Source organism: Drosophila guanche, unplaced genomic scaffold (assembly GCF_900245975.1).
Source record: "Drosophila guanche unplaced genomic scaffold, DGUA_6, whole genome shotgun sequence".
Classification (NCBI taxonomy): Eukaryota; Metazoa; Arthropoda; class Insecta; order Diptera; family Drosophilidae; genus Drosophila; species Drosophila guanche.
Window position 1 is genome coordinate 3,685,067 of NW_022995748.1, and position 24,320 is coordinate 3,709,386.

At 41.8% G+C, this 24,320-nt stretch overlaps 1 protein-coding gene across 18 annotated transcripts; it reads left to right on the forward strand.

Moving 5' to 3' along the window:
* Positions 1-24,153, forward strand: LOC117583862 (sodium bicarbonate cotransporter 3). 18 transcript variants are annotated; one of them, XM_034272495.1, is made up of 12 exons: positions 1-795; positions 12,863-12,966; positions 14,146-14,349; positions 15,346-15,816; positions 17,171-17,335; positions 18,074-18,311; positions 18,381-19,326; positions 19,391-19,893; positions 19,960-20,272; positions 20,345-20,587; positions 21,989-22,254; positions 22,457-22,988. In XM_034272495.1, the coding sequence occupies exons 2-12, from the start codon at positions 12,873-12,875 to the stop codon at positions 22,635-22,637; spliced, it is 3,624 nt and encodes a 1,207-aa protein (XP_034128386.1). In that variant the 5' UTR covers positions 1-795; positions 12,863-12,872; the 3' UTR covers positions 22,638-22,988. The 18 variants fall into 18 exon arrangements, with proteins under 18 accessions (XP_034128386.1, XP_034128387.1, XP_034128383.1 ...); XM_034272496.1 differs by lacking the exons at positions 1-795; positions 22,457-22,988 and adding exons at positions 4,951-5,042; positions 23,838-24,153; XM_034272492.1 differs by lacking the exons at positions 1-795; positions 17,171-17,335 and adding exons at positions 4,951-5,042; positions 16,073-16,216.
* Positions 24,154-24,320: the final 167 nt, after the last annotated feature.

The window sequence follows — 24,320 nt, forward strand, 5'->3', positions numbered from 1 at the left end:
TGTACGGACGTGTTTTCCTATTCTGTTCTTATCGTGCGCTGCGCTGCGCGGTGGCGGAGAGTCGAGGGAAAACTGCAAAAAGGGAAAACCTGCTACCGATGCGAAAAGGGAAAAACCTCAAATACGAAACCCAAGCCAATTAACCAAATCAATTTTTAAACAATCTCTCTCAACGGCGAAATAAGTGAGAATTAAGTTTTGTGTTTTAGCCCAAAAGTGCATTTAACTAGCCCCAAAGTATCCCTAAAACGAAAGAGTTCGCAACTCTGCATAATTTATATTTAGATAAAGTCAGTGTTTATACGATATAGCCCCAGTAGTTAATCAAAAATGTGCTTGTCGGCCGATGCTAATGAGTCGACGGGGGCTCAGGTAAATGAAGTTAACTGATTGAGCAAAGAAAAAGGTGTGAACACAGCCTCAACAAAAACGGACTCCTCACCCGCCACAGCGATACAAATCGATAAAGAATTTAAAAATAAATATTGTATCCCAACGACACCACGCTCTATTGTTGCGGCGTAATCATAGCGCGTAATCCATGCGATTCGGTATCAAAACACTGCCAAAGTAACCCCCGGAACCACCGATTAAGGGGCATCTACGGTCTATAGTCTGGGCAAAGACCAACCTCAAGATAACCGAAAGCGAAACGTTAACGAGCATTTAAGAGGCAGTACAGCCCCCAAGTAAGCAGTAACCAGCGCCAGTAACTGGGTCAGTAGGCAGGACCAGTGCCCCGATTCTCCATCGAGGGCTTCATTCTTGCATCCACCTTCTTTTCGCTTCAAAGCGGTAAGTAACTGAATCCTCCACTAAGTTTCGGGAATAAAACTGTACTAGAAATGCTCAGATACTCGCGGTTGCTGTCTTCATCCGAATTCTGATCAAAACAGGGTATTCGGTTCACGTTTTTTAACTATTATTATGATATGCCTGACCTAACCATCTTTGGCTTGGGGCCAGAATACTTAAATTAAGGCCAGTTGGTTGCTAAAGTGGCCCAGCCTCACAGTTGGCAATTGGCTGCTGTAATGTGGGTAAGGGCGGTGCCAAATATCTCCTGCCTTAATCCTCATGGTAGGGGTTGTAAGTGGAACATATTTATTAAGCGAAAAATAAGAAAAAAGGGTCAAAAGGTTCAATTAAAAAAAGGGGAGGCCACTTTCTTGGTACTAGTTATTAAAGTAGAATCAATGGAACCCACTTAATCAATTCTTGAATAATGTATTGCCCTACATTGGTTATCCTTGAGCTAAAGAAATCACCAACATGTTTTTTTCCCACATAAAAAATCAAAGTATTTGGAATATTTGCCACCACTCTTCTGACTAGCTGAATGTTTATTTAAGGCAATCGGCAGCCATTCGACTCACTTCAGCTTGTCCAAACAGAAACACCTCCGATATCATAATCGTATGGGTTTCCGTTTAAGCACTTTTTGCCTGGCCAACTAAGCAAACAGCTCACATGCAAAGTTTAATCGCTGGCATCGGGGAATGGCAGAAGCTAATGACCATTTGCAGGCCTCTCTACGAAATTCCTCTTCCTCAGCTGCTGACTATTCACACAACTATTTTACATAATAGACATGTGTGTGAGGTGGGGTGTATACCATAACAAAAGCGAACAAAACACAACACACAGTACATGTTCTAAGCGATTACAAACAAAATGTGTCACTGAGAGAAGGTCGGGATTGGGGAAGGCGCACAAAACCGTAAAATAAAAGTCAGCACCAAATGTCGTTACATAATCGATGGATGTTTTCACAGCGGAACCTATATCAAACGCCACCACGCCACATAAAGCCAATCGTGAAGGCAGGAACCGATTGAATCGCACCAAGAGGCTGCCATCTAATCCAATTCATTCCAGATGTAAGCAACCTTAAGCCGACGGATTCCTAGTTGAAGGTCTAAGGAGGTCGTCTTATAATTAGCCTAGATGGTAATGAATACCGAATCCTAACGCAAAGTGGGGCTGAGGGTAATTAAACTCCCGGCCCAGGTACGAGTATGTCAAGTGACAGCGTGTGTTCTTTTAAGTACTTATATCCTGCTGATGGCTAATGGAAATGGCTGCCATGAAATTTGAGTATGATTGTGGTAAAAGAAAAACCGAGCCATTGTCCACTTCGTATCTATCAAAGATGGAAAAATGTGCATCAAAGAACTTTTAGAGATTGTTGTACTACTTCCAAGTTTTAATGAATTTCTGTGTAACAACAACTCGTTAGGAAAGTTAGGGACACTGTGCAGAAAATTTCGTAGTAAAAATCAAGACAACCCTGTTACAACTTTGGGCTTTGACGTGCCACTAATTAGGTGGAAAGAACATTTAGGGGCAAGTTGGCAAATTAAGTAAATGTAATTGAAAAACTTTCACTTATTGGAAATTAAAAATGAACCAAAGTGTTGGTAATCTGGAGTACAAAAGAGTATTAAAGGCCATGGTTCTTTGTGTGTGCAAGGAAATTCTTTGGAAGTGTAATCAAATGTACATTATTTGTGATGTAATCGATATCAATGAAAATGTGGCATTCACTTGTGACAGGTACAACATTTCCCCATTGAAGGTTTTAGTGTGCCTCGTATTCAGCCATCAATCATTCGATAGCAATTTTTATTCCAGATATTTGTCTACATATGTATGTATGTATGTATGCCAGACACAGGTAATTTCAGCTGGCGATTCACATTATTTTTGCATTTGTTTTCCCCCAAATACGCTTTCATTCAATAGAAATTACGTATGGAAATCAGCATATTTCCAAGGAACAACTGGTTTGAAATCTGAGTAGAGAAATTCCATGCTTCAAACTTAGTAGGGAGAGACATGCTTGATTTTCTTCTACCTTTCCAAGCAATTCGATTCGTGTCTCAGGCATAAATCCTTGACTATATATAGACAGGGCCCGTCTTAATATCCTAGTGACGCCTGAGAGCTTCTTGAGAGTTGCGCGTCAATGCATGTGTGTCCCCGTGTGTATCCACATATATGACAAACCCGTCAAGCGACTAGATACTATGGCGCTCTGTTGTCATCCCATTTTGTGACACTTTCAACGCGACCTTACCCACAAAACGCAAAATACACAAGCCAACACGAGTCCCTCTCTAGACCATCTCAGACCCTCTCATATGACACTATTTAACCGCATCGCTGTCGTGGGGGGGGGGGGGGGGGGGCAGTGGCAAGGGGAGACATGCTGGCGTATGAGGGATGACTAGAAAAAAAATCAATACATGCCAACAACAACAACATTTTGCTTTCATTTGCAGCCAAATTGGAAATTTCATTTACACTTGACACAGGCACGGTCCGTCCGGCCTCTTTCGCCACCACCCACTACCCAGCGACACACATTTTCCCATCGCTACACATTTCCTCTTTCATGTCGTTTTGCTCACATACTCGTAAGCTGTATGCACGTGGTTAGTTCGAAAACTGTAACAGTTTTCCCCCCATATGCGTTTTGCGCGAATTTCCACCAAATTGAGGCCCAATTTCAAATGGTAAAAAGCCAAGGGGAAATAAAAGACTTTAATGTTTATAGAAATGGGATCAAGGATTGCAATATTAACTCAGAACTTAAATATTCCTTCTTTTTTTTGGGTATAACTTTAAAAGTTCTTTAAAAACCCGTTTTCCATCCAGGGGATAATCTAATCAAACTAATCTTTAATTTAGTTCCACTCAAGCCTAAGCGAACACATACTGGAATTTTTGTTGTAAGCCTTTTAAATCTATTACCCAAAAAAAAAAACAACTCTGAATTCCTACGTTTAGTCTAGATGTCTTAGAGTTCTTAGATGATATTCTTGCCCATGTGCTGAAGTAATGAAGTAAAGACTAGTAGTTTCTTTTAAATATGTCACATGTGTGTTGGATATGCAACATTTAAAGCTTTATTTTAACTCAAATGCATCCTAGATTATTGTTTGTCAAAGCTTAAGACTCGGACTGTTACCAAACCCCATTCAATGGCCATCTGTTTGCATTTATCTGGCACATTTCATTGAAGCAGACTGCAACCGCATTTAACCATCTGCAACTGGAACTCAATCAAGGTTTTCGCATTAGGGTAATTGAATTCAATATCAGAACTGCCATCTCTGGAAGGACAAGAACCGTTCAGAATTAATTGAATTTGCACTCTCGCAAAAAAACTTAAAATAAAATTTGCAGAGCTGCTGCCCTGCCCTTCCTGCACCGGAAAATCCTCACATATTAAGTTGGTTCTGTGCGACGAAAGCAAAATTTGAGCCGCTCCCCTTTTTTAATGCCGCTTAGCTACAGTTTCAGCAAAGAGTCCCTCCTGCTTCCGCCCCCTTCCGCTCTCATCAAACATGCAACGTGCTCATAATAGAATGATAACATGAAATGCCGCAAATTCCAATCGTGTTAAGCACCCGAGAATTTCAAAGAGAGACCAAAATAGAAGAGAACTTGCTCTTCATTTAGCAGCATGAGTGCAGTAGTTAAGAGAGAACCGAAGAGTGCACTCGAGATGCAGTTCCACACAGAACCACAGCCGAAAGAGAGAGAAACAGAGCTCCAAACTTTGTTGGGGCTTGCCGGCCGGATTAGTCTGCGGCGCGACTCAAACTGTAGAGGATATAAAGTACGGGGCAGCAGCTCAGAGAAAATACGTATACTCAGAAAATATATATCCCTTAAAACACATATCTAAAGAAATTGTATAAAGCCGAAAAGTTAATTGTGATTAATTTCGGGACAAATGGTAGTCGCCTGTAAACCTGCTTCAAACCGCTCTCAAAAGGCTTTCCTGCCTTGCCTTTGGTGTCATTAACCCGCCCGCCGTCAACATTTGTCTTTGTTAAGTCACCCACAACCAACACCCCAAAACAGAAACAAAGAAATTAGAGTGGATTTTTGGCAGCCAATACCATTTGCACAGCCCCGTTTCTTGGTGGAAAAATCTAGGATCCATCCAGAAGGATGCCGCAGCAGGCGCATCTGAAACACATACACGGACATGGCCGATTGCCCAGAGTGATAGCCACAGATAGCACCAGGTAAAGTGCACAACTTCCTGTTTTCAAATTATATTTTATATCAAGGAAATTGAATTGATATTCAAATACCAGGTGGAGGGGGCCAAAAGTGTGGGTACAGAAAACATTGGGGGATGGCAGCCCTTTGTTTGCTGGGGGATGATTGGTTTTTAGTGCCTAACAGTTGCTTCTTTGTCTTCTGAGTAAGAATAAAGGAGAAAGGAGTTTATACTTCTCTCTATTTGATATGGTTTATGGATCTTGTAAGCGGATTTGATGCCTAAAAGTTCTTCCTGTTTCAATATGTACGTGCTGCTGTTTTAACTCTTCTAACTTTTGTATAGCAAATATCCATGCAGTTTTTAGTTTTCCAATATTTATAAATCCCTTTCTCAACTCAAAAACACTTCCTCTTACGACTCAAAAGACCTCGCACAATGCAATGTGAAGACAAACTAATGGAGATGCCAAATTAAATCACAATACAAACCATAATCAAGTTTTATAAAGATGGTAATCTGTTGACGAATCAAGTATTGCTGTCCCCAATTAAGTGACAATGGGGAACGGGAATTCTACATCCAATTTCCAACTTCAATTCAAATTTCAATTCAGTTCCACACGCACATTGGCGAAGGTCCACACAATAACACAGAGTGGAGGAGGAGGGTCTATCTACTGTATCTAAAATGTATAGTCAACAAATTATGATTATGTCTGGTCTGGGTGTTATCTATGATGACTCATGGCAAAGGCTGAAGAACTTTGGGTATCTTTGGTATCATATCTATTCTTTTTGAGATGTGGTTTGCTTACTCTCTATTTTGTTTGCTGAGGTTGTGGCTGGAAATTGTTTCTGTATTGTCTGACTGGGTCAACAACATGTCAAGTGCATGTGGGAGATACATGTATGATGCGTGCTATAGTTCCTCCACGGGCCTGTCTTTGTGTTTATCTCTTCTTTGTCTGTTCGGGTGTTTGTTGTGATAAGCGATGTGTGGGTGGTGTTGGTGGGGGGAAAACGTTCGATATGCAAACAATATACATACAACAAGCAACAGAAAGAGAGGCAAGTTGAGAGGGTTACCAAACGAGAGAAAACCCCGACTCTGAGCAGGGAAAACCCAACTCTCTTAAGCTCCTGCAATTGTTCCGCTTGTTTCGCTCTTTTACCGCTCTTTTACCCTGGCTTCTCTGTTTTGCTTGCCTCATTCTCGCTTCATTGGGGGACATTGATCCCATTTACCCCGCTAGCAACCCCCTACCCCTCTTTGTTATATTTATGTGTCACTTCCGCGTGCAGCGGATGTCTCGAGCGCCACGCGCCATATCGCGCCCGGGGTAACATTTCACACCTGCACTGCCACCCCACGAACCTGCCGCAACCCGCTGTAACCTCTCCTTAGATATACTAAGTACAATTGTTTCTGTATATTCTGTAAATTTCTTTCACAAATATTCATCCATTGACACTCTGGTCCAACCAACTTTTTCCACACTGTAAGAGACTGGCCCTGAGAGACAATAAAAATGGAATCGGATGGCCAGAATGACATCAGCCCCAGCAGCTAGCAAACATTTTCACACGACTGCCGCCTGTCATGGAGGCGAGCACAATTCGGAGGAGCAAAGGAACCTAATGGGAATGGCACTGACAGCATAGAACTGACAGTGGTAGCTGTGATATGGGGCCGTGTGGGGATCCAGCAGGACTGTACGACTGTCTGTCTGTCTGCCCTGAGGAATTCATACACAACTCCTACCAGTGACCTTGATTTGTTGTTGAGGCATTTTTGTAAGGTCTAAGATGAGCTCATGGAAGGTCAGCTATGTGCAAAAAATTGTTTGAAAAATCCATAAAGAAAAAGGAAAGTAGGATGAAAAATGAAAGGAATTTTAGATGGCATTTCATGTGGAAGTTTCTTAATGATTACATAACTTTAAGTAAATAAAGTTTCAAATGATGAAGTGGGTAACTATTCCTTGAGTCCTTTTTTGTATATGCTCTCACAAATGTAAAGCTTTTCCTGAGATCCAAAAATAATCATAAGCCACAAAGCCGCACTCATCATGAACATGAAGAATATTCTGTCAATGGTGCATAGGTAAAAGCTTATCAAAATATACTTAGACCATCATAAACAAACCAGCGATACATGAGCGAACCTACTAGAGTCAATAGACCAACTATAACTAAATACCTATCATCATATCATGATTAATACATATTTAAAATCGCATTAGAGTGCTCATAAAAATCTGAGCGGAAAGGTGTCAAAGAAAATTCGCCAGGCCATAAACCGATCAAGTAAATAATCCCCAACCACAACCACCTGTCATGGGCCAGATATATACCAGCAATATATTTTACTCGTATGTGTAGCAAAGAATCTAGACTGCAAGTCTAAGTCTGATAAGGTTTGGCAATTAAAGAGCGAAGCGAAAGCTTATCGAGTGGCCACTCGAGTGGTTAAAGTGACGCGCTGACTGGCTGCGATCGTTGATAAGGATCGAGGTTTATCGACAAGAGTTACGTTTATTAAACAATTTAGTTGTCAGGGTGTTTCGAGTGGGCGCTAGATAAGCTCCAGACCCTGACAAAATAAGACCAAATCTTATTTGTGACACAATTTCCATGACGTGACTGCTGACAATGATTAATTCGGCGTTTCAAGTGCAACCAAAAGCTAAAGATTAGTTAAGTCTTTTGGTTTTCCGCACGCAGGTTGACGTCTATATAGAATATCGCAGGATCTTTATTGGAATGGCCTTGTCAATGGAACCCCACGTCAACTCCAGTAACCTCCATTCTGGATTCATTCAAATTTTTGTCAATGCGCTAATTGTTGTTAATTATTTAGGGACCACGAAAATAGATTTATTAATAATGAAATCTGATTCGACACAGACTTTTTTTTTAGAGTCTGAATCTGTTACCAACTAATCAAAAAATCCCCCTTCAATTAGAAATAAATCTCTCTCTCTCTCTCTCTCTGCTAATCTCTCGACGCCTCTCTCTCTCTCTGTGTCCCCCTGGTTGCTCCGGATAATTTTCTTGGCTTAAAACTCGAACCGTTTGGCTGTTACCGGTTCAAGCCGGTTGCGTTCGCCTTGCAGTCACAGTTGTCGTTGTTGCCACATCCACTAACAGTTTCAAACACAACAACATAAACATTAGCATTCACAAATTTAAATAAAATAATTTCTAGTTTCCAAGCACGCAAAACTTTTCATATCATTATTATTATTATTATTTCTATATTGTTTTCCAGTTTTGTTTTGATTTCAGTTTGTTGGAACAGCTGTTGACCAATGCAGAGCAACTCTTGTTGGTCATTGTATAAATTTGAATAATTAATTACAATGCTTAGCGAAGCGGCGGGCCCTCCAAGCAAACATTTGGCGACCAACGCAATTAAAAATGAGACCCAATGGCGTTGGCGTAGGTTTTGATGAAAAAAGGGAAAAACAAATTAAGGAAAATCTGTAGAAAAAAAGCTCAACCGAATTAACTGAAAAAGCACTCAAACGAAATGTTTTTTAAATGAAAAAAAAAATGTTTTTATGACATTTTAATTGAATTGAACCATTAAAGAACGTTTCAATAAATATATTTTGTTATTTATTGTAGAAGTGAAAACAAACACACTGCATTTTTGATTATACAATTAAATATAGCAGTTAGATTCATGAAAAAAACTATAAAGTGGAATAAAGAAATAAATACCCAGTCTTGTTTTTATCAGCAAGCGAAAGTTTTTCAGTTGTATTATAAATTATGAAGAATTATTTGCACAAAACGTAAAGATTGTGGAAAATAATAAACAAATCAAAGCTAAGTCCCAAGATACATTTTTAGCGGCAATAATAATAATCTAAGAAATCTATAAGAGAAACTATGGTAAATCTGTTAAAGTCGTTTGACTGGAAATAAAGGGAAATATACAGGGAAATAACAGGTACAAATACAATTTTATTAGTGGTTTTTATACGATACCCACTGCCCTACATTCAATTTTCAATTCAAGGGCTCCAACATTTTGAGAGATTTGATTATTTTCGTCATCGAGAAACAAACAAAACCAAGCGAATATAAACAAAATGATACGAGTCACAGAGAATAATTCCCACTCGCGTATACGAAATATATATACATATAGATATACGCATTTGTAGATAATAAAATGTTTATGGATATTCATTAGTCAACAAAACAAAAGAATAGACAAACCACTGCGAAAAGCTCTCGAAATCTGACAGAATTTATCATACGTAGATCCAAAGAATTTCTGTTGATTTGCCATAATAATAATAATAGTTAAGTACATGACGAAAACATGATGGCATAATTAATATACGACTGTGTGTGGCGGGGGGGCCAGTTGTCAACAGTTTCGTCAATCGACTGCTGCTATCAATGTGGGCATAAAACAACAACTAATCTCCCAATAAACCAGTAAAATGCTCTTTCACAGCACGAGCCCTTGATAGTAAAGGCGATAGGTAGCATAATAAATCCACTTTGAATCAAAAATAAACTAGTGATAAAGATGAGTTGAGATGCGAAATTGGCGTTTAAAAACACATTTCATAAGGAACTCTGTATTACGCATATCGCTCTTTCGATCGCTCTTGTCCAGCGGAGTTCGCACTTCGGCGCCCGGCTTACGCTATCTCGCACCCGTTCGCACACACCCCACTGCTATCACTCGTGCTTGTGTTGGCGCTCGTGCCGAAACGGCCCCCGTTTGCTGTCAACTTTGCTGTTGGCGCTTCAGGGAATATTAAGGTAAGGTGAGGCCGCTCTCACCAGTCAGCAAACAAAATATGCAAAGAGCTGCACGCACCCACCTTTTATAAATATACCTTGGCAGCGGTTAGCGCAGCAGCGCAAATCAGCGACGGGTTAAGTTAAGCGAGCGCAGTTGCTTCAGCTTAAAGATCGCCAAAGTTAGTTAGTCTGCATTCGCCTGGGCTCGTAGTCGGGTCGGAGGCTTCGCAACCGAAATATAATCCAAGTCAATAGAAACTTTACAAGATTAAAATCAACGCACACACAAAACGGAACAGCCCAACAAATTTTTTGTCGTTTATTGTACTACATACAACACATTTATTGCTCCCCAATATTCCGGCTATCGCAGAATTCGCTTGGCCCCCACGCTCTATTGATAATCGCGACGTGTGGTGTGTGAAATAATAGAGAAATATTCGAAGAACATATCGTAGTGAGTCCGTTTCGCGCACATTTCCCGTTGGTTCCGATCGTTGGCACCAGAGTGTGTGTGCTCCAGAAAGAAGGCTTGCCGATAAGACCTGAACTGCCGACAAGTAATGGCCAAGAACAATGAATACATCGAAATGTAAGTAATCGCAGTAATCCCTTGCGCAGAGTGATTCATGGAAATATCCACAAGACGGACACAAGAAAGTCCAAAGTTTGCGTTGAAACCAAGATCTACATCCCGTCTTATCTCTAAAGAATTCAAGTCAGCTGTAAAAATGTCTTTATTGTTCGATTATCATCCCTTTTCACAAGGGCAAGTGAATAAGAAGAAGAAGAGCTGACTTTGGCGCAGTTTTTAGTACCCTACCCCAAAATTAATTTTTTTATGTAATTCATGATTAAGAAGGGATGCTATTGATATCTGAATATGAATAATCACACCGAATAGATACAAGAAATTTCCACTGTGTGGTTATATTATCTGAAAAAGTGCTTTCATTACCCAAGAAACCCAAGACACGAATCCATAGAATAAACCTTTATACCCTCTGCCTCATTAAGGCAATTGAAATCATAAATCTAAAATAGGAAACAACAACTTTCCGAGTACTTCTGCGATAGTATCAGACAGCAGATATGCCATATGTATAATCTTCAAGTACTTCTTTGCCCAGACCGCCTTTAGCGACTTTCTTTGCCTAAACACCAACACCAACACCAAGGGCAACCAACGAGCGTTTAATTAAACAATGCCAAGTGCAAATTGTCTAGAAATTCGTTTCAGTGTGTTGTGTGTGTTTATATTGAAAGCCAAATTACGCTGCTTATTCTGAGTCATTGCTGATAAAGATATCAAAAGTAATGTGGCGACAGGTGGCTTACCACCTCTGGATGGACCCAGTTCTTACCGGCAAACGGCAGACAGTCTGGAGTGTTGAACTTTCTATCTGTCTGTGAATTCTCTCTGTCTGTTTGTCGGCTTATTTTATTTCTATATAATGCAGATTAAACATCTGACTGGCTGATAAGACCGAACGAGATGATAGTCTGTATAGAAATAAACCTTTATGCAATGCAAATTTTTCCATCACTTGTTTCTAATCTTTGAAATAACCAAAATCAGTTGAAAATATAAGTACATTCACGAAAGTGAAATGTGATTTTTTGACACAAAGCAGAGCTCTTAAGCACCCTAAAACCCTACTCCAAAAACCCACAAAGCCTTTCCATCAATGAAATAAATTTAGCCACCAGATAAAATATTATTTTGGAAACACTAAGACCCTAGATAAAGTGCCTGTAACTTACAGAAGCTTCACCTCAATTCCGGTTGCTCAATCGACATTGAAATTGATTCGAAATGTTAACAAGAAAATCCAAAAGAATTAATTTCTTTATAAAAATAGTTGCGGCTGCATATTAATGTATCAACCCAAACCTGGCAACAATGTAATCCCTTCCTAAATATAATTTAAATGAATTCCCCCCTGCCATCGTAAACACGCCCACCATTAGATCATTTATGGAAGATGGCACCTGAAACACATCGCACAAATTAAAGTGCAGCTTGCATTGCGAAAAGCAAAGACCAAATAAAAATTAAGAGTAAGCCCAAGTGAAAAGAGAGAACAACAATAAATGCTAATGAATTCATTAGTAAACTCTGTTGCTGGCCAAATACTCGTAAATATCCATATCCATATGGCAATTAAACAACTGAAGCACGTGTATTTTTGAAAATTATACAATCAAGCAGCCAGCAAGTCCCAATTCCCAATTCCCCATTGAGAGTTTGACGACGCCACCGCCTCAAGAGTAAAACAAAAATGCACTTCCAATAAAAGCGAAATGAGTGCCAATGGCTCGTAAAATATTATTCATCTGTTTGAATTGTGAAATGGATACGATGCGGGGAATTGAAATGCAACCAACGACAGACCGCCCGACAGGCAGAGTGATTCTAAAAAACTGTTTACCCATCGAATCGTTAGGGGGGTGCCACTCGCTGTGACAAGTGATTCCGAAGGGTGTTGGTGGTGTGCCAGAAGCTGTGACAATGACTATGGTAATGACAACACACTCGATGTCACTTGTTCTGCCCATAAATCGGATATGAGGCGTATCCTAAGAAGGTGTAGGTGGGTCACTGACGGAACAAAATTTGGGAATTACCTTGAGTCTGAAGGGATATATATTTTATCGGATAAATGCTTAGCAAGAATATTCATCTACCCACTAGTATAGGGTATCTACAAATCATCTAATGTAAACACCTCTAAGTACTATTTAATTTATGTCGATTTTGCATATTTGTACCAGTCCCACCACTCGTCTCAGTAGCGCTTTATAAAACGCATTTCAATTAGCCGTTTGACAAGCAACTATTTTCCTATGCAGCTCAGGATCCAGGCCTTTGCTAGAGGCTGCAGTAACAATGCCACTAATTAACAGACATTTTTGCCTGATAAGAGTGTCGTGCCATAATTAACAATAATTTGTATTTTCTTTTATACAATTCTGACACTTTTGCCGACCCTTTTCAATAGCCAAACACACAAGAATATATTCCTTAATAAAATGTGTTCTATATTTGTATGGTTTTTTCACTTTGCAGACCCTGGACCATGAACTCCTCGAGTGGTGACGATGAGGCGCCCAAGGACCCGCGTACCGGAGGCGAGGACTTTACGCAACAATTTACAGAGAACGATTTCGAGGGTAAGTTTCTTAAAAGTTTTTGGTTTTTAATTTGCCAAAACCTGACTCCACGTTTGATGGAAAGTCCATACCAAAAATCGATGGCGGACTAGTAAAACCAGCCACAAGTCAAACGTTGGACGTCAATCAAGGTGTTTTGGAACAAGAAATTTGCGTCGTGCTAATTGCAAGTTGACATTTTCGAACACGTCAAGAGTAAAGTGGATATGGACTAAATGATCTCTAAAGGAAATTAGAAATATGGTAGAAAGAGGCGGAACTGGATCTTGGATTCTAATAGGCAATGGAGGTTGTTTAAATGGGATGTTTTTTTTGTCGTGATTGAAGTACTAATTATGGAAGATGTCTGTCTAGACTTTGTTGGAAGATAAAGAATTCAGAAGCACAAGAAATTGGTCCTCTGATGTACATCATATCTCATTTTTAATTTCTGTATTGCTTGGAATTTAATAACCAAAACTCTATTATATTTAAACACATTTCATGTATGTCAATCCCCACTGTAGTCTGTCAGAAATTGCCTTGAAAAAAACTGCATTAAACAAGAAATCTGTTTAGTTTGTCTCTACAAAACGCCCACTAGTGCATCGTACGGGTAAACCTTATATGTAAGACCGCTGGTAGCGTGACTCGAAGATAACTGAAAAAGAATTTAGCTATAGCCGTACGATGTGCTCTGTATAATTAATTTAAATTTATGAAAAAACTACAAAGGCAAGACTACCAGATGATATCACAATTAGTAAACTGAGCAATGTCTATGGGCTAATAAATTGCTGTAAAAAGCCGAGGACAAAAATCAAGGGAAATAGGTAATAAACATAAATTTATTTGTAGTCTTTCTTAGTTTGGGATTCTGTCGATGAATCAACTGAATCCACTCGCACACGTAATGATCGTTGAAAAACACATGCCAGACGGTCCATGTATTTATGTGTATAGTAAATGTCTGGTCTTATCAGTAGATTAAACCCAAAAGTGAACTTTAAGCTTTGATTCTAATTGAGAGCGATGCGAGTCTTAAAATACGTTTCACAGAAATTGAAACAAACAAAAAGGGAAAACCGCAAAAAAAATAAAAGAAAATAAAACACTTTAAGCTAACAGAATTACGAAACTCGATTGCAATTAATAATAACAATTTTGAAAACCCACCTGTCTCCTCTTACTCTCACGCAGGACATCGCGCACACACCGTCTATGTGGGTGTCCATGTGCCAGGAGGCAGACGCCACTCCCAGCGCCGACGCAAGCATCATCACAGCGGCCCCGGAGGAGGTGGAGGCGGAGGCGGCGGTTCCGGCGGTGGCTCCGGCAGCATGGGAGGTGGCATCTCCAGCAAGGACAGCGGCAGCGAGAAGCAACAGGAAGTGGAGCGTCCAGGTAGAGTTTCAGAATTTGCTTTGCAGCCTCGGGTATACTGTGGCCATGGGGGAATGGAGTGGGCTGGTGTCCATGAACGCGTCGGTGAACGTGCCCATGTCCGTGTCCGTATCAGTGTGTGTGCATTGTGTGAATGGCAAATATAATTACGAAATGGTTGCTGAAGAATGACGGAAAGGAATGATGTGAACAACGAAATGGAATGACAACAAATGCCGCCAATCAGTTTTGCAGCAAGCTCTGAGAATTGTTGCAAATTACAGGAAACCCTAGCGAAGGCAGGAGGTACCTCTGTGGTACCTCTGTGAGGGTGGCACAAATTATAGCTCTACGCGCGAACATCTCATCACTGGGATAATGGAAATGACAGATGATTGGCTTTGGGATTGAATGTGTGAAGAAAGATGGGGAGCATAGATTTCCACCGACTGGCGACGAAATTTTAAAGACTTATACAATGTTGTGCAAAATTTCACAGCGAAACAAAGACTCTCGCTGAGTGTTCGCGAATGTTCCTTCATGCCGTGAAAAAATGTCTACCTTTGACTGCAACTCTAGGCCCCACAATTTCACACATTTCAAAACCTTTTGACCTTATAAATATTCACACAAACTTGTCGCAAGTAAACCTTCATGTGAGCATTCCTGTTGCCAAAGACCTCACGCAATCCTGACATGCAGCGCTTACGAGTAAAGGACATGAACCAAGCAGAGATGGAATGTACTAAACAGGACTTATGGACATGGGTCAGTGTGGCAATTCCCTTTACGGATCAGGGCAAAAATTATTACCCCAATTAGTTGCTGCTTCTGCGGCACACGCAGGCGGCAGGCAGACTAAGGTCAAGGATGATGAAGATAAAATTAATGACATACGGGGGAGGGACAATGGGCGGACACATACATAAATGTTTATTACTCGAATGAAGGTCTCTCGCTAATCTTGTACTCTTTTCTTCTGTGTCTCTCGTTGCTTGGTTGCAAATCCCTCAACAGTTACACCGCCCGCACAACGTGTGCAGTTCATACTCGGCGAGGATGTTGATGATGGGTCACATGTATCGCATCCTTTGTTCTCGGAAATGGGCATGCTGGTGAAGGAGGGCGACGAGATCGAGTGGAAGGAGACGGCGCGCTGGATCAAGTTCGAGGAGGATGTGGAGGAGGGCGGCAATCGGTGGTCCAAGCCCCACGTGGCCACGCTCTCCCTGCACTCGCTGTTCGAGTTGCGACGCCTGTTGGTCAATGGCACCGTCATGCTCGACATGGAGGCTCACAATCTTGAGGTAATGGCCGATCTGGTTTGCGACCAGATGGTCAGTGCCGGCACCCTGCCGCCCGGTGTCAAGGACAAGGTCAAGGATGCCCTGCTGCGTCGCCATCGGCATCAGCACGAGTATGCCAAGAAGACACGGCTACCCATCATTCGCTCTCTGGCCGATATGCGCAATCATTCGTCATCGAAAAGTGAGTATGCAGGGGGATAGATAGAGGAGTAGGTGCCCTCAGCAGGAATCATTAGGTTACTCTAAGCTCATCTCGTTCGTTTGGTGTTTACATTCAAATCATTCACACAAATCAACTCAGATATCATCTCGAGTCCATGAGTCTATGAGGTTCATTCTATTAAGTGTGTCCTAGAGCGCTACTAAAAGTTTTCACTCATCCGAACTAATACTAAAAAACCAACAACAATCATTATGTCGAACGGGGTCGAAAGCAGACCTGGGCAAGAGCAATAGCAATCCTCTGCACTCACTGCATGGCTCGTCGACTGGTCTGGATGGATGCCGTACGCCCCTCGTGACGACAGCCGTCTGTGTGTCGAGTAAGGATCAGCGTGGTTGTTATCTCGCTGTTCCCACAGGTATAGCCTTATAACTAGAAAAGAAAACTCCCCAACCCACCATCCAGCAATAACCCACTCAAACACTCAATTACCCGCTCTCTCGCGCTGTCTCTCTCTCTCAGTCTCTGTCTCTTGCCAATAATATTTTTCAGTTGCCTTGCACTAAACACCCAGAACCAAAGCTAAACTTAGGACCGTACTGGGAAGCTCCAACCCTTTTAGAGAGCACTTGGCACTCATTTCAAGCATCATTTCATACAGTAAATCGTTCATTTAGTTACATAAGTGAGTCGTGCGGGGGTTACCACTAGCACTACGAGAACCAGTGTTGTCCAACGTTAACCAAAACCACGCCACGTTCGTCTCCTGTTTAAATTCCAACCCAAAACAAAAAGCTGACGCCTCAACGCATCTGGGTTCCATTGGTGTCACCACCTGGTTCCATGCTGGGGCATCGCCTCAGCATCACCCATCCAAATCCAGGGGCCAAGGCCAGGGCCAGCAAGGACAATCACAAGCAATGCCAAGTAATAGCCGATTCTATAGCCTATCAAATGGTTTTTACTGTACCTACTACTCGTATGTCAAGAGCACGCTGCGTTTATCGATCATAATGTCTTGTCTCTCGAAACTCTATCAACTATTTTACTATGCTCCTTCAACTCCTTCAATCTTTAAACTTGAAACTTCAAACTTTGATCTTCACTTTACCTCCACTAGCAATCTTATATTCCCCACTAATTTTTAAAAGCTCTTCTTTAAGCCCTTATTCTACTCTGATGACTACAACCCATTTTTGTGCTGTCTATCTATACAAATTTGCTCAACCACACCGAATGGCTCCTAAGATTCAAATCGATTATATTTTATGATGATCCAAATTCCCATTCGAGACACTTAGATATCCTAGAGATTCTTCTACTTTGCAAATACTCCTAAAAAACCAAACAACAAAAACCCAACATTTTCCAGTGGAAGAGCAGTCCGGAAACACTTTAGGGGCCACCACGCCGATTTCTCTAGCGGCCAGTGAGCCGGGAGCGCCTGGCACCAATGGCAATGCGAGCCTTACCAACACTGGCGGCGGCTTGGGCCGTTTTCTAACAGTACCCGGAAAGCCCAGCACCAGAACGCTCGGTAAAAAACACAAAAGAAAATCACAAACATCAAAAAAACCAACTCAAGAACTGATGTTAATCGTTCGTGTTTGATTTTACGTGTCTGTTAATTGTTTGAAATGGTTTTGAAAATGGTTCTATAACGAATACAGCAACATAAATAATCCCTTCCTATACTCGTATATCTAATGTTCGTTTGGTATTAGTTTTTGTACATCTATAACCCTACCCACAGCAGCAGTCCCAACAAATAATTTGCATGAAGGTTTACTAGAAGAAGGAAATGGTTCTGTAGAAGATAATAACCGATGTTACATACACTCTGCACGCTTATCACCTAACCAATATATAATATATATATTTTGAATACTTATGCATGCTTTTAGCACCTTATAAATGTATGGATCTTTTTTTGAAATCTATTTGAACTTTCTTACAGCACCTTTTTTATGCGAATTTACTTATTGATCTTTAATCCAAAATATATCTTTTTGCACTTCTTTTTTCGTATGTTTTATTTGTTGTACTGTGCCCGTTTCTTAACGTGTTGAACGACATGTTGTTGTTGTTGTTATTATTATTGTAATACCTATCGACGCACGTACCCTGCACCAAAAAATAAATCAAACCGAACTCAACCACAACCGATTCTTGCACCCGTGTGAACCGTAAACCGTGTAAAATCCCCCGACTAATGCAGAGAAAAAATCTAATTCTAAAAACTTGCGACCCGCACAAAATCTCCCGGTGATCACAGAGGATATGGTGAAGAGTCCGAGCAGCCAGTCGATGGCACGTCCGAGCAGCGGCACGGAACTCAACGAGCAGCAGCACAAGGGCAACACACACTTTATGAGAAAGATCCCTCCGGGTGCGGAGGCCAGTAATATTCTGGTAGGCGAGGTGGACTTTCTGGAGCGAACACTCTCCTGTTTCATCCGCCTGAGCCAGGCAGCGCTCATGGGTGATCTGACAGAGGTGCCAGTGCCCACAAGGTAAGGGCATCATTGCTTTGAAATTGTAATAAAGAAATTCCTACAGCGATTCTTCTTTGCTACCCATAGATTCATCTTCATTTTGCTGGGACCGCCTGGCAGTCAGAGTAATTTCCATGAGATTGGACGTGCCATGGCTACCCTGATGTCGGATGAGATCTTCCACGAGGTTGCCTATCGGGCACGCAAGCGGGAGCATCTGCTGGCCGGCGTTGATGAGTTCCTCGATGCGGTCACCGTTTTGCCCCCTGGCGAGTGGGATCCCACCATTCGCATTGAGCCGCCGGCGGCCATACCCTCGCAGGACCCGCGCAAGCGACCACCAGAGCTGCCAAAGGAGGAGATCGACGAGGAGGAGGAAGAGGCGCGTCTAAGGGAAGAGTCGGGTCTCTCGCGGACAGGTCGTCTCTTTGGCGGTCTGATCAACGATGTGAAGCGGAAGGTTCCTTTTTACTGGAGCGACTTTCGCGATGCCTTCTCCATGCAGTGCGTGGCATCGTGGATTTTCCTGTACTTTGCCTGCCTCTCGCCTATTATTACGTTTGGAGGCCTGTTGTCGGAGGCAACGGGCAAGCATATGGCAGCGATGGAGAGTCTTGTGTCGGGGTTCGTCTGTGGCATGGGCTATGGCTTCTTTTCGGGTCAGCCGTTGACAATATTGGGTTCCACCGGTCCAGTACTGGTCTTTGAGTCAATTATCTATGAGTTTTGCACCAAAATGGATTGGGATTATATGACATTCCGGTTCTGGATCGGCATGTGGGTCGCCGGCATTTGTATCGTCCTGACCGCGATTGATGCCAGTGCCCTCGTCTGCTACATAACCCGCTTCACCGAGGAGAACTTTGCCACCCTGATTGCGTTCATCTTTATCTACAAGGCCATCGAGAATGTGGTTGTCATTGGTAAGAATTTCCCCGTGAATCAAGGCATATACGATTGTGTCTGCATACCGCCGCCGGGAAGCAACGCCAGTGTTGTGGAGTATGCCAAATACAACTGGGATTATTGTGAGGTAAGTTAACTTATATATGTACTCATACCTCACGCGTTCAATCTTTAACTCGCTTCTCCCTCAGCCGAACAATGGCACGCTGGTTGGCGGCGACTGTGGCACTCCACCCACCGAGAATGTCTTCCTCATGTCGGTGGTTCTGTGCACCGGCACCTTCATCATCTCCACCATACTGAAGGACTTTAAGAACGCCCTGTTCTTCCCCTCGGCTGTGCGCCAGTACATCAGTGACTTTTCTGTGCTGATTGCCATCTTTGCCATGACATTCTTTGACTACTCGTTGGGTGTGCCCACCCAGAAGCTGGAGGTGCCTGCAGAGCTGAAGCCCACGCTGGACTCAAGGGGTTGGCTCATACCACCATTTAGCGAGCGGAATCCCTGGTGGTCGACGATCATCGCCGTGTTCCCTGCTCTCCTGGGCACCATTCTGATCTTCATGGATCAGCAGATCACCGCCGTGATTGTCAATCGGAAGGAGAACAAATTGAAGAAGGGCTGCGGCTACCACTTGGATCTGTTTATTTTATCAATTCTTATTGCCATTTGCAGTGTGATGGGTCTGCCATGGTGAGATTTCTCTCTCTATATATTCGATTTATTCAATCAATGATCCCAAAACCTTTCTATCCGCAGGTTCGTGGCTGCCACTGTTTTGAGCATCAACCATGTAAATTCATTGAAACTGGAATCGGAGTGCTCGGCCCCTGGCGAGAAGCCACAGTTCCTGGGTGTTCGCGAGCAGCGTGTGACACACATCATGATCTTCCTGACGATCGGCGTTTCGGTGCTCCTGACACCGCTGCTCGGTAACATTCCCATGCCTGTGCTCTTCGGTGTGTTCCTTTATATGGGCGTGGCCTCGCTCAAGGGTCTGCAGTTCTTCGATCGCATATTGATCATGTTCATGCCAGCCAAATACCAGCCAGACTACATGTTCCTGCGACAGGTAAACCATGAGAATGAGATCGTACAAGCACACCACAAACCTTACTAAATAAATGATTATTTCCCTTGACAGGTGCCCATCAAGCGAGTCCATTTGTTCACCATCATACAGCTGGCCTGTCTGATCATACTCTGGCTGATCAAGTCCTTCTCGCAGACCTCCATACTCTTCCCCCTCATGCTGGTGGTGATGATCGGCATACGCAAGGCCCTCGATCTGGTCTTTACGCGACGAGAGCTGAAGATCCTCGACGATATTATGCCAGAGATGACGAAGCGAGCGGCCGCCGATGATCTGCATCAATTGGACGCTGAGGTGGGCTTTGTTCAGAAATATTTACCCTGTTTCGGCGGTGGTCGCGGCCGGCCCGAGACCAAGGCCGGTCTTGAAGGTGCCGGCGCTGGCAATGCCGTCGGCCTAGGCCTGATCAAGTGCAACAGCTCAAATGCAAATGAAAAGGAGTTCGAGGCACAGAGTAGTCTGCTCAAAAAGTAAAGCTCGCACCTGGCACTGGCACTGGCATTGGCACTTGCACAGTCCACAGTCACCTCCACGATCAGATCTGAGATCCATTTCATTTGCGTTTGCAGTTCAACATCGATCATCGATGGTGCCGATTTCCTTAAACTTAATTATTCTTAGCTATCATTCTTTTAAATTGCATTTTGTCGGTAATGAAACATTTCCACGACTATAACTATATCTCTATATATTACTTGTATATGCATAATACTCTATTCTACTCTGTTTTACACGTTTATTATTTGATCATGTTTTTAACAGTATTTTGTAAATGTTTCTCCTCTGCCCCTTCTATCCATTTCCTAATTTTAAATCTTGGCATGCAGCTACATTTATATTTTTGCATTTTGTTTTTTTTATATATATATTTTTCCTTCCAATTGGCAATCGGAATCGATCGCAACTGTAAATGCTAACCCCAAAACAAACAAAAAACAAGAGAAATTGTAGTATGTTGTCGTCTTTCGTAGTGCAATCAAATGTGTTATCTATCCGAAACTTACTCTAAATACTACTCCTACTCTATAAATATTTACTATACGTACACATAAAGGATAGATATTTATAAATGTAAATGAAATTCTAGCCATAAGCCATTATTAGTCATGTCATGCTGTGCGCAAAACGTTTACACTGTACAACAAGTACCTTAATGTATTAAATGGAAGCTGTTATGTTATTTTATAGTCATCGTCGGATCAAAAGTTCCCAGTAACTAACCGCAAACTGCCCCCAAAAACTAGCCAGGGATAAAAAGCAAAAAAAAAACCACAACCACACATATTTGTAGCGAAATTTATGTAAATTTTAATAGGCAAATAGAAAAAAAAACACACACACGCAAAAAAATAAAACGAAAATTTGGCATACAAGAAAATAGTACACACCCATTGGCTCGTAGATCGAACACGGATACACCCTACCTGTACAACACTCACCAGCAGAATGTTGGCTAACGTATAAAATCCACAGTTCCATTACCAGAACATTCTCATGAGCGGACGACAGTGTGTCCGTTCGCTTATGGGAAATATCTATCGTGGAACACAGACACAATACGTATATCACCCGTTCTCTCTTCACTCTTTCTCTGCCTACACCCAAGCTATTTCACTCTACCTATCTGCATCTCTCTTACTCTGTTTCTGTGAGTTCTTTTTGGACCCAAAAACTATGGAAATTTTATTATTGAAGGATAATCACCATCAGCATCAGCAACCGCCTGGGGCGGGTACTGCCACAGGAGCCAACTATAATGGCAATAATGCGGGTCCAACCACTATACACATTCCTCTCTCTGGCAGCAAGCCGGTATCGGGCAATGGAGCGGGCATGAATATACCCCAGGAGGCGGTGAATCGCACCACAGTCTGGCAGCAGATCAACAAGGACGGGAATGGCATCTCCGAGCAGCTCATCATACCGGTGACCGTCAAAGTTCGTCAGATCAATGGCAATCAGTAAGTGTTCCAGTAGAGAGTGCCTCCGCGCATCAGACACTCAGCCATTCAGACGCACACAATCATGAGCTGCTAGAACTCTTCTGATCGATCTTTTGTACATATAAATCTATCTTTCTGCTTCCCAATATCCCCCGCCTATCGACTATAATATCAATCATGCTCGTCTATACATTCCCCCCACATGCTACCCTCTCTTCAGTGCCTCAACAAATGCCGCCGCCCTGTCGCCACGCCTGTCGCCCATGCACGAGGCGGATGAGAACGAGGTCACCATCAATCCGACGAATCCACAGCAGATGAGCAACTGCAAGGAGGCGGCAGCCAAGCTCGAAGGATCTATGCTCGCCAGCCAGAATCCAGCCAACATAACACCCGTCTAAGATCGTCTAAGGAACACACAAATCCAATTTTTACCGAACAAATGCACAAAACATACACTCAAACACACATCTATTTTAGTAGTTCATCATAGATAAACCAGCATCATAATCTCTATAAAGAGTGGAAATATATTTTTCACTCTCAATTTATCCAACATCCAACAAGTAGTAGTAGTTTTTTCACCGGAAACATTTTGGTAAAGATTTTTAGCTGTACCCAGCAGGAGCAGGTTCGAGTTATACAAGTATTATTTATAAATATAATAGAGATAGAGTAGATAACCCAAAAAACATTCCAAGTATACACTTTTGAGGCGATTTTTTATAGAGACGATTGTCAATTCCAAAGAAGAAACTGATCGAACAGATCCCCAAGTCTTCGGTTCCTCCGAAGCAGAACCATTTTTCCTATATATGCTCTGTGCTCTTCTTTTGGCTGGATTTGTTCTGTGTTACGGAAGGGTTTAGGGGGAGTTTGATAAGCTGTGATTTGATGTGAATTTCGGGGGTAGGGGATTTTAGAAGAAGAAAGCCACTCATTTAACCAGGATGGAGAGAGAGAGAGAGCTGTTAATCATTGTATTATAATTTATGCCTTAACCTAAGATACCCACACACACGCACACACACACACACAAATATATTATGATATATAAAAATAAATATTGAATAAACATTAAAGTGGAAAAATACATCAATTACCAAGAGAAGCGAAAACCGAAACCCAATTTTGTATATTTGATTTTGATTACTTTTGGTATGCATCGTTCGTTTTTCTTTCAGTGTATTTTGTGCATAGTTGTGAGTGTTGCGTGTGGCACATAGTGTTCTATACTCTATCTCTGTGTATTACATACCATCCAGCACCAGACTCGAACTCTGCCTGTCTTCCATTCAATCAAAACGAATCAAGCATCAATCAGCCACATCTCAAGAACTATAAATGGAATCAGAGTTTGTGCAAATATCATTCATAAAAAATATCTTTCTTCTTTGATTCATACTTTCACAAACTCTATTTTCCCACATAAAACTTAAAAAAAAACTCATGGCCTGGCCTCATTTGCATTATGATTGATGTCTGTCTATGTAACTATGTAAATTGTATGTATGAATTCATTATATAGATACGCCAGTCTAGGTTACCCTTTATGTAATTACCGATAAGATCCTATTAACAATGGCATTTCATTATTGCAGAACACAAAATTTGATACGTCGAAGCAATTGTGGCGTGGATATCTTACACCAACAGAAACATCCGTTTGAGTCAATGATTTAATATGATTTTTTAGTGTCTAATTGTGCAATAGAAGTACAACAATTTTTGTGTGTCTAACTACTATCTGTCTATGTCTTATGTGTATGTTCTACCAACCATCCCGTAATGTGAAACTCGCAAGAGCGTTGGTTATTATTCTTGAAATTGCAACATATCAAGAGGCAAAGCAGAAACTGAATCTGATATACCTCCCTAAATCTATGCAATTTATTAAAATAAATGTGTAAAAATTAAGGTTGACTACATTTTATGGGAACAAGATTCGAATTGCAGAAAAAAATTGGATATTGGGATCGTTTGTTTTAGGTGGAAATAGGGTAAACAAATGCCCATACTATGCCTACCAGTTGACAAGCGACAAATTGTCAAATGCGTAACATTCCATCCCACACACGTAACGT

Excerpts from the sequence above, each read along its gene's own strand:
- LOC117583862 (XM_034272491.1), top strand. The coding sequence starts at position 4,966 with ATGCCGCAGCAGGCGCATCTGAAACACATACACGGACATGGCCGATTG. Across the intron at positions 12,967-14,145 it reads TACAGAGAACGATTTCGAGG|GACATCGCGCACACACCGTC; the intron begins GTAAGTTTCTTA and ends ACTCTCACGCAG. Across the intron at positions 19,327-19,390 it reads ACAACTGGGATTATTGTGAG|CCGAACAATGGCACGCTGGT; the intron begins GTAAGTTAACTT and ends CTTCTCCCTCAG.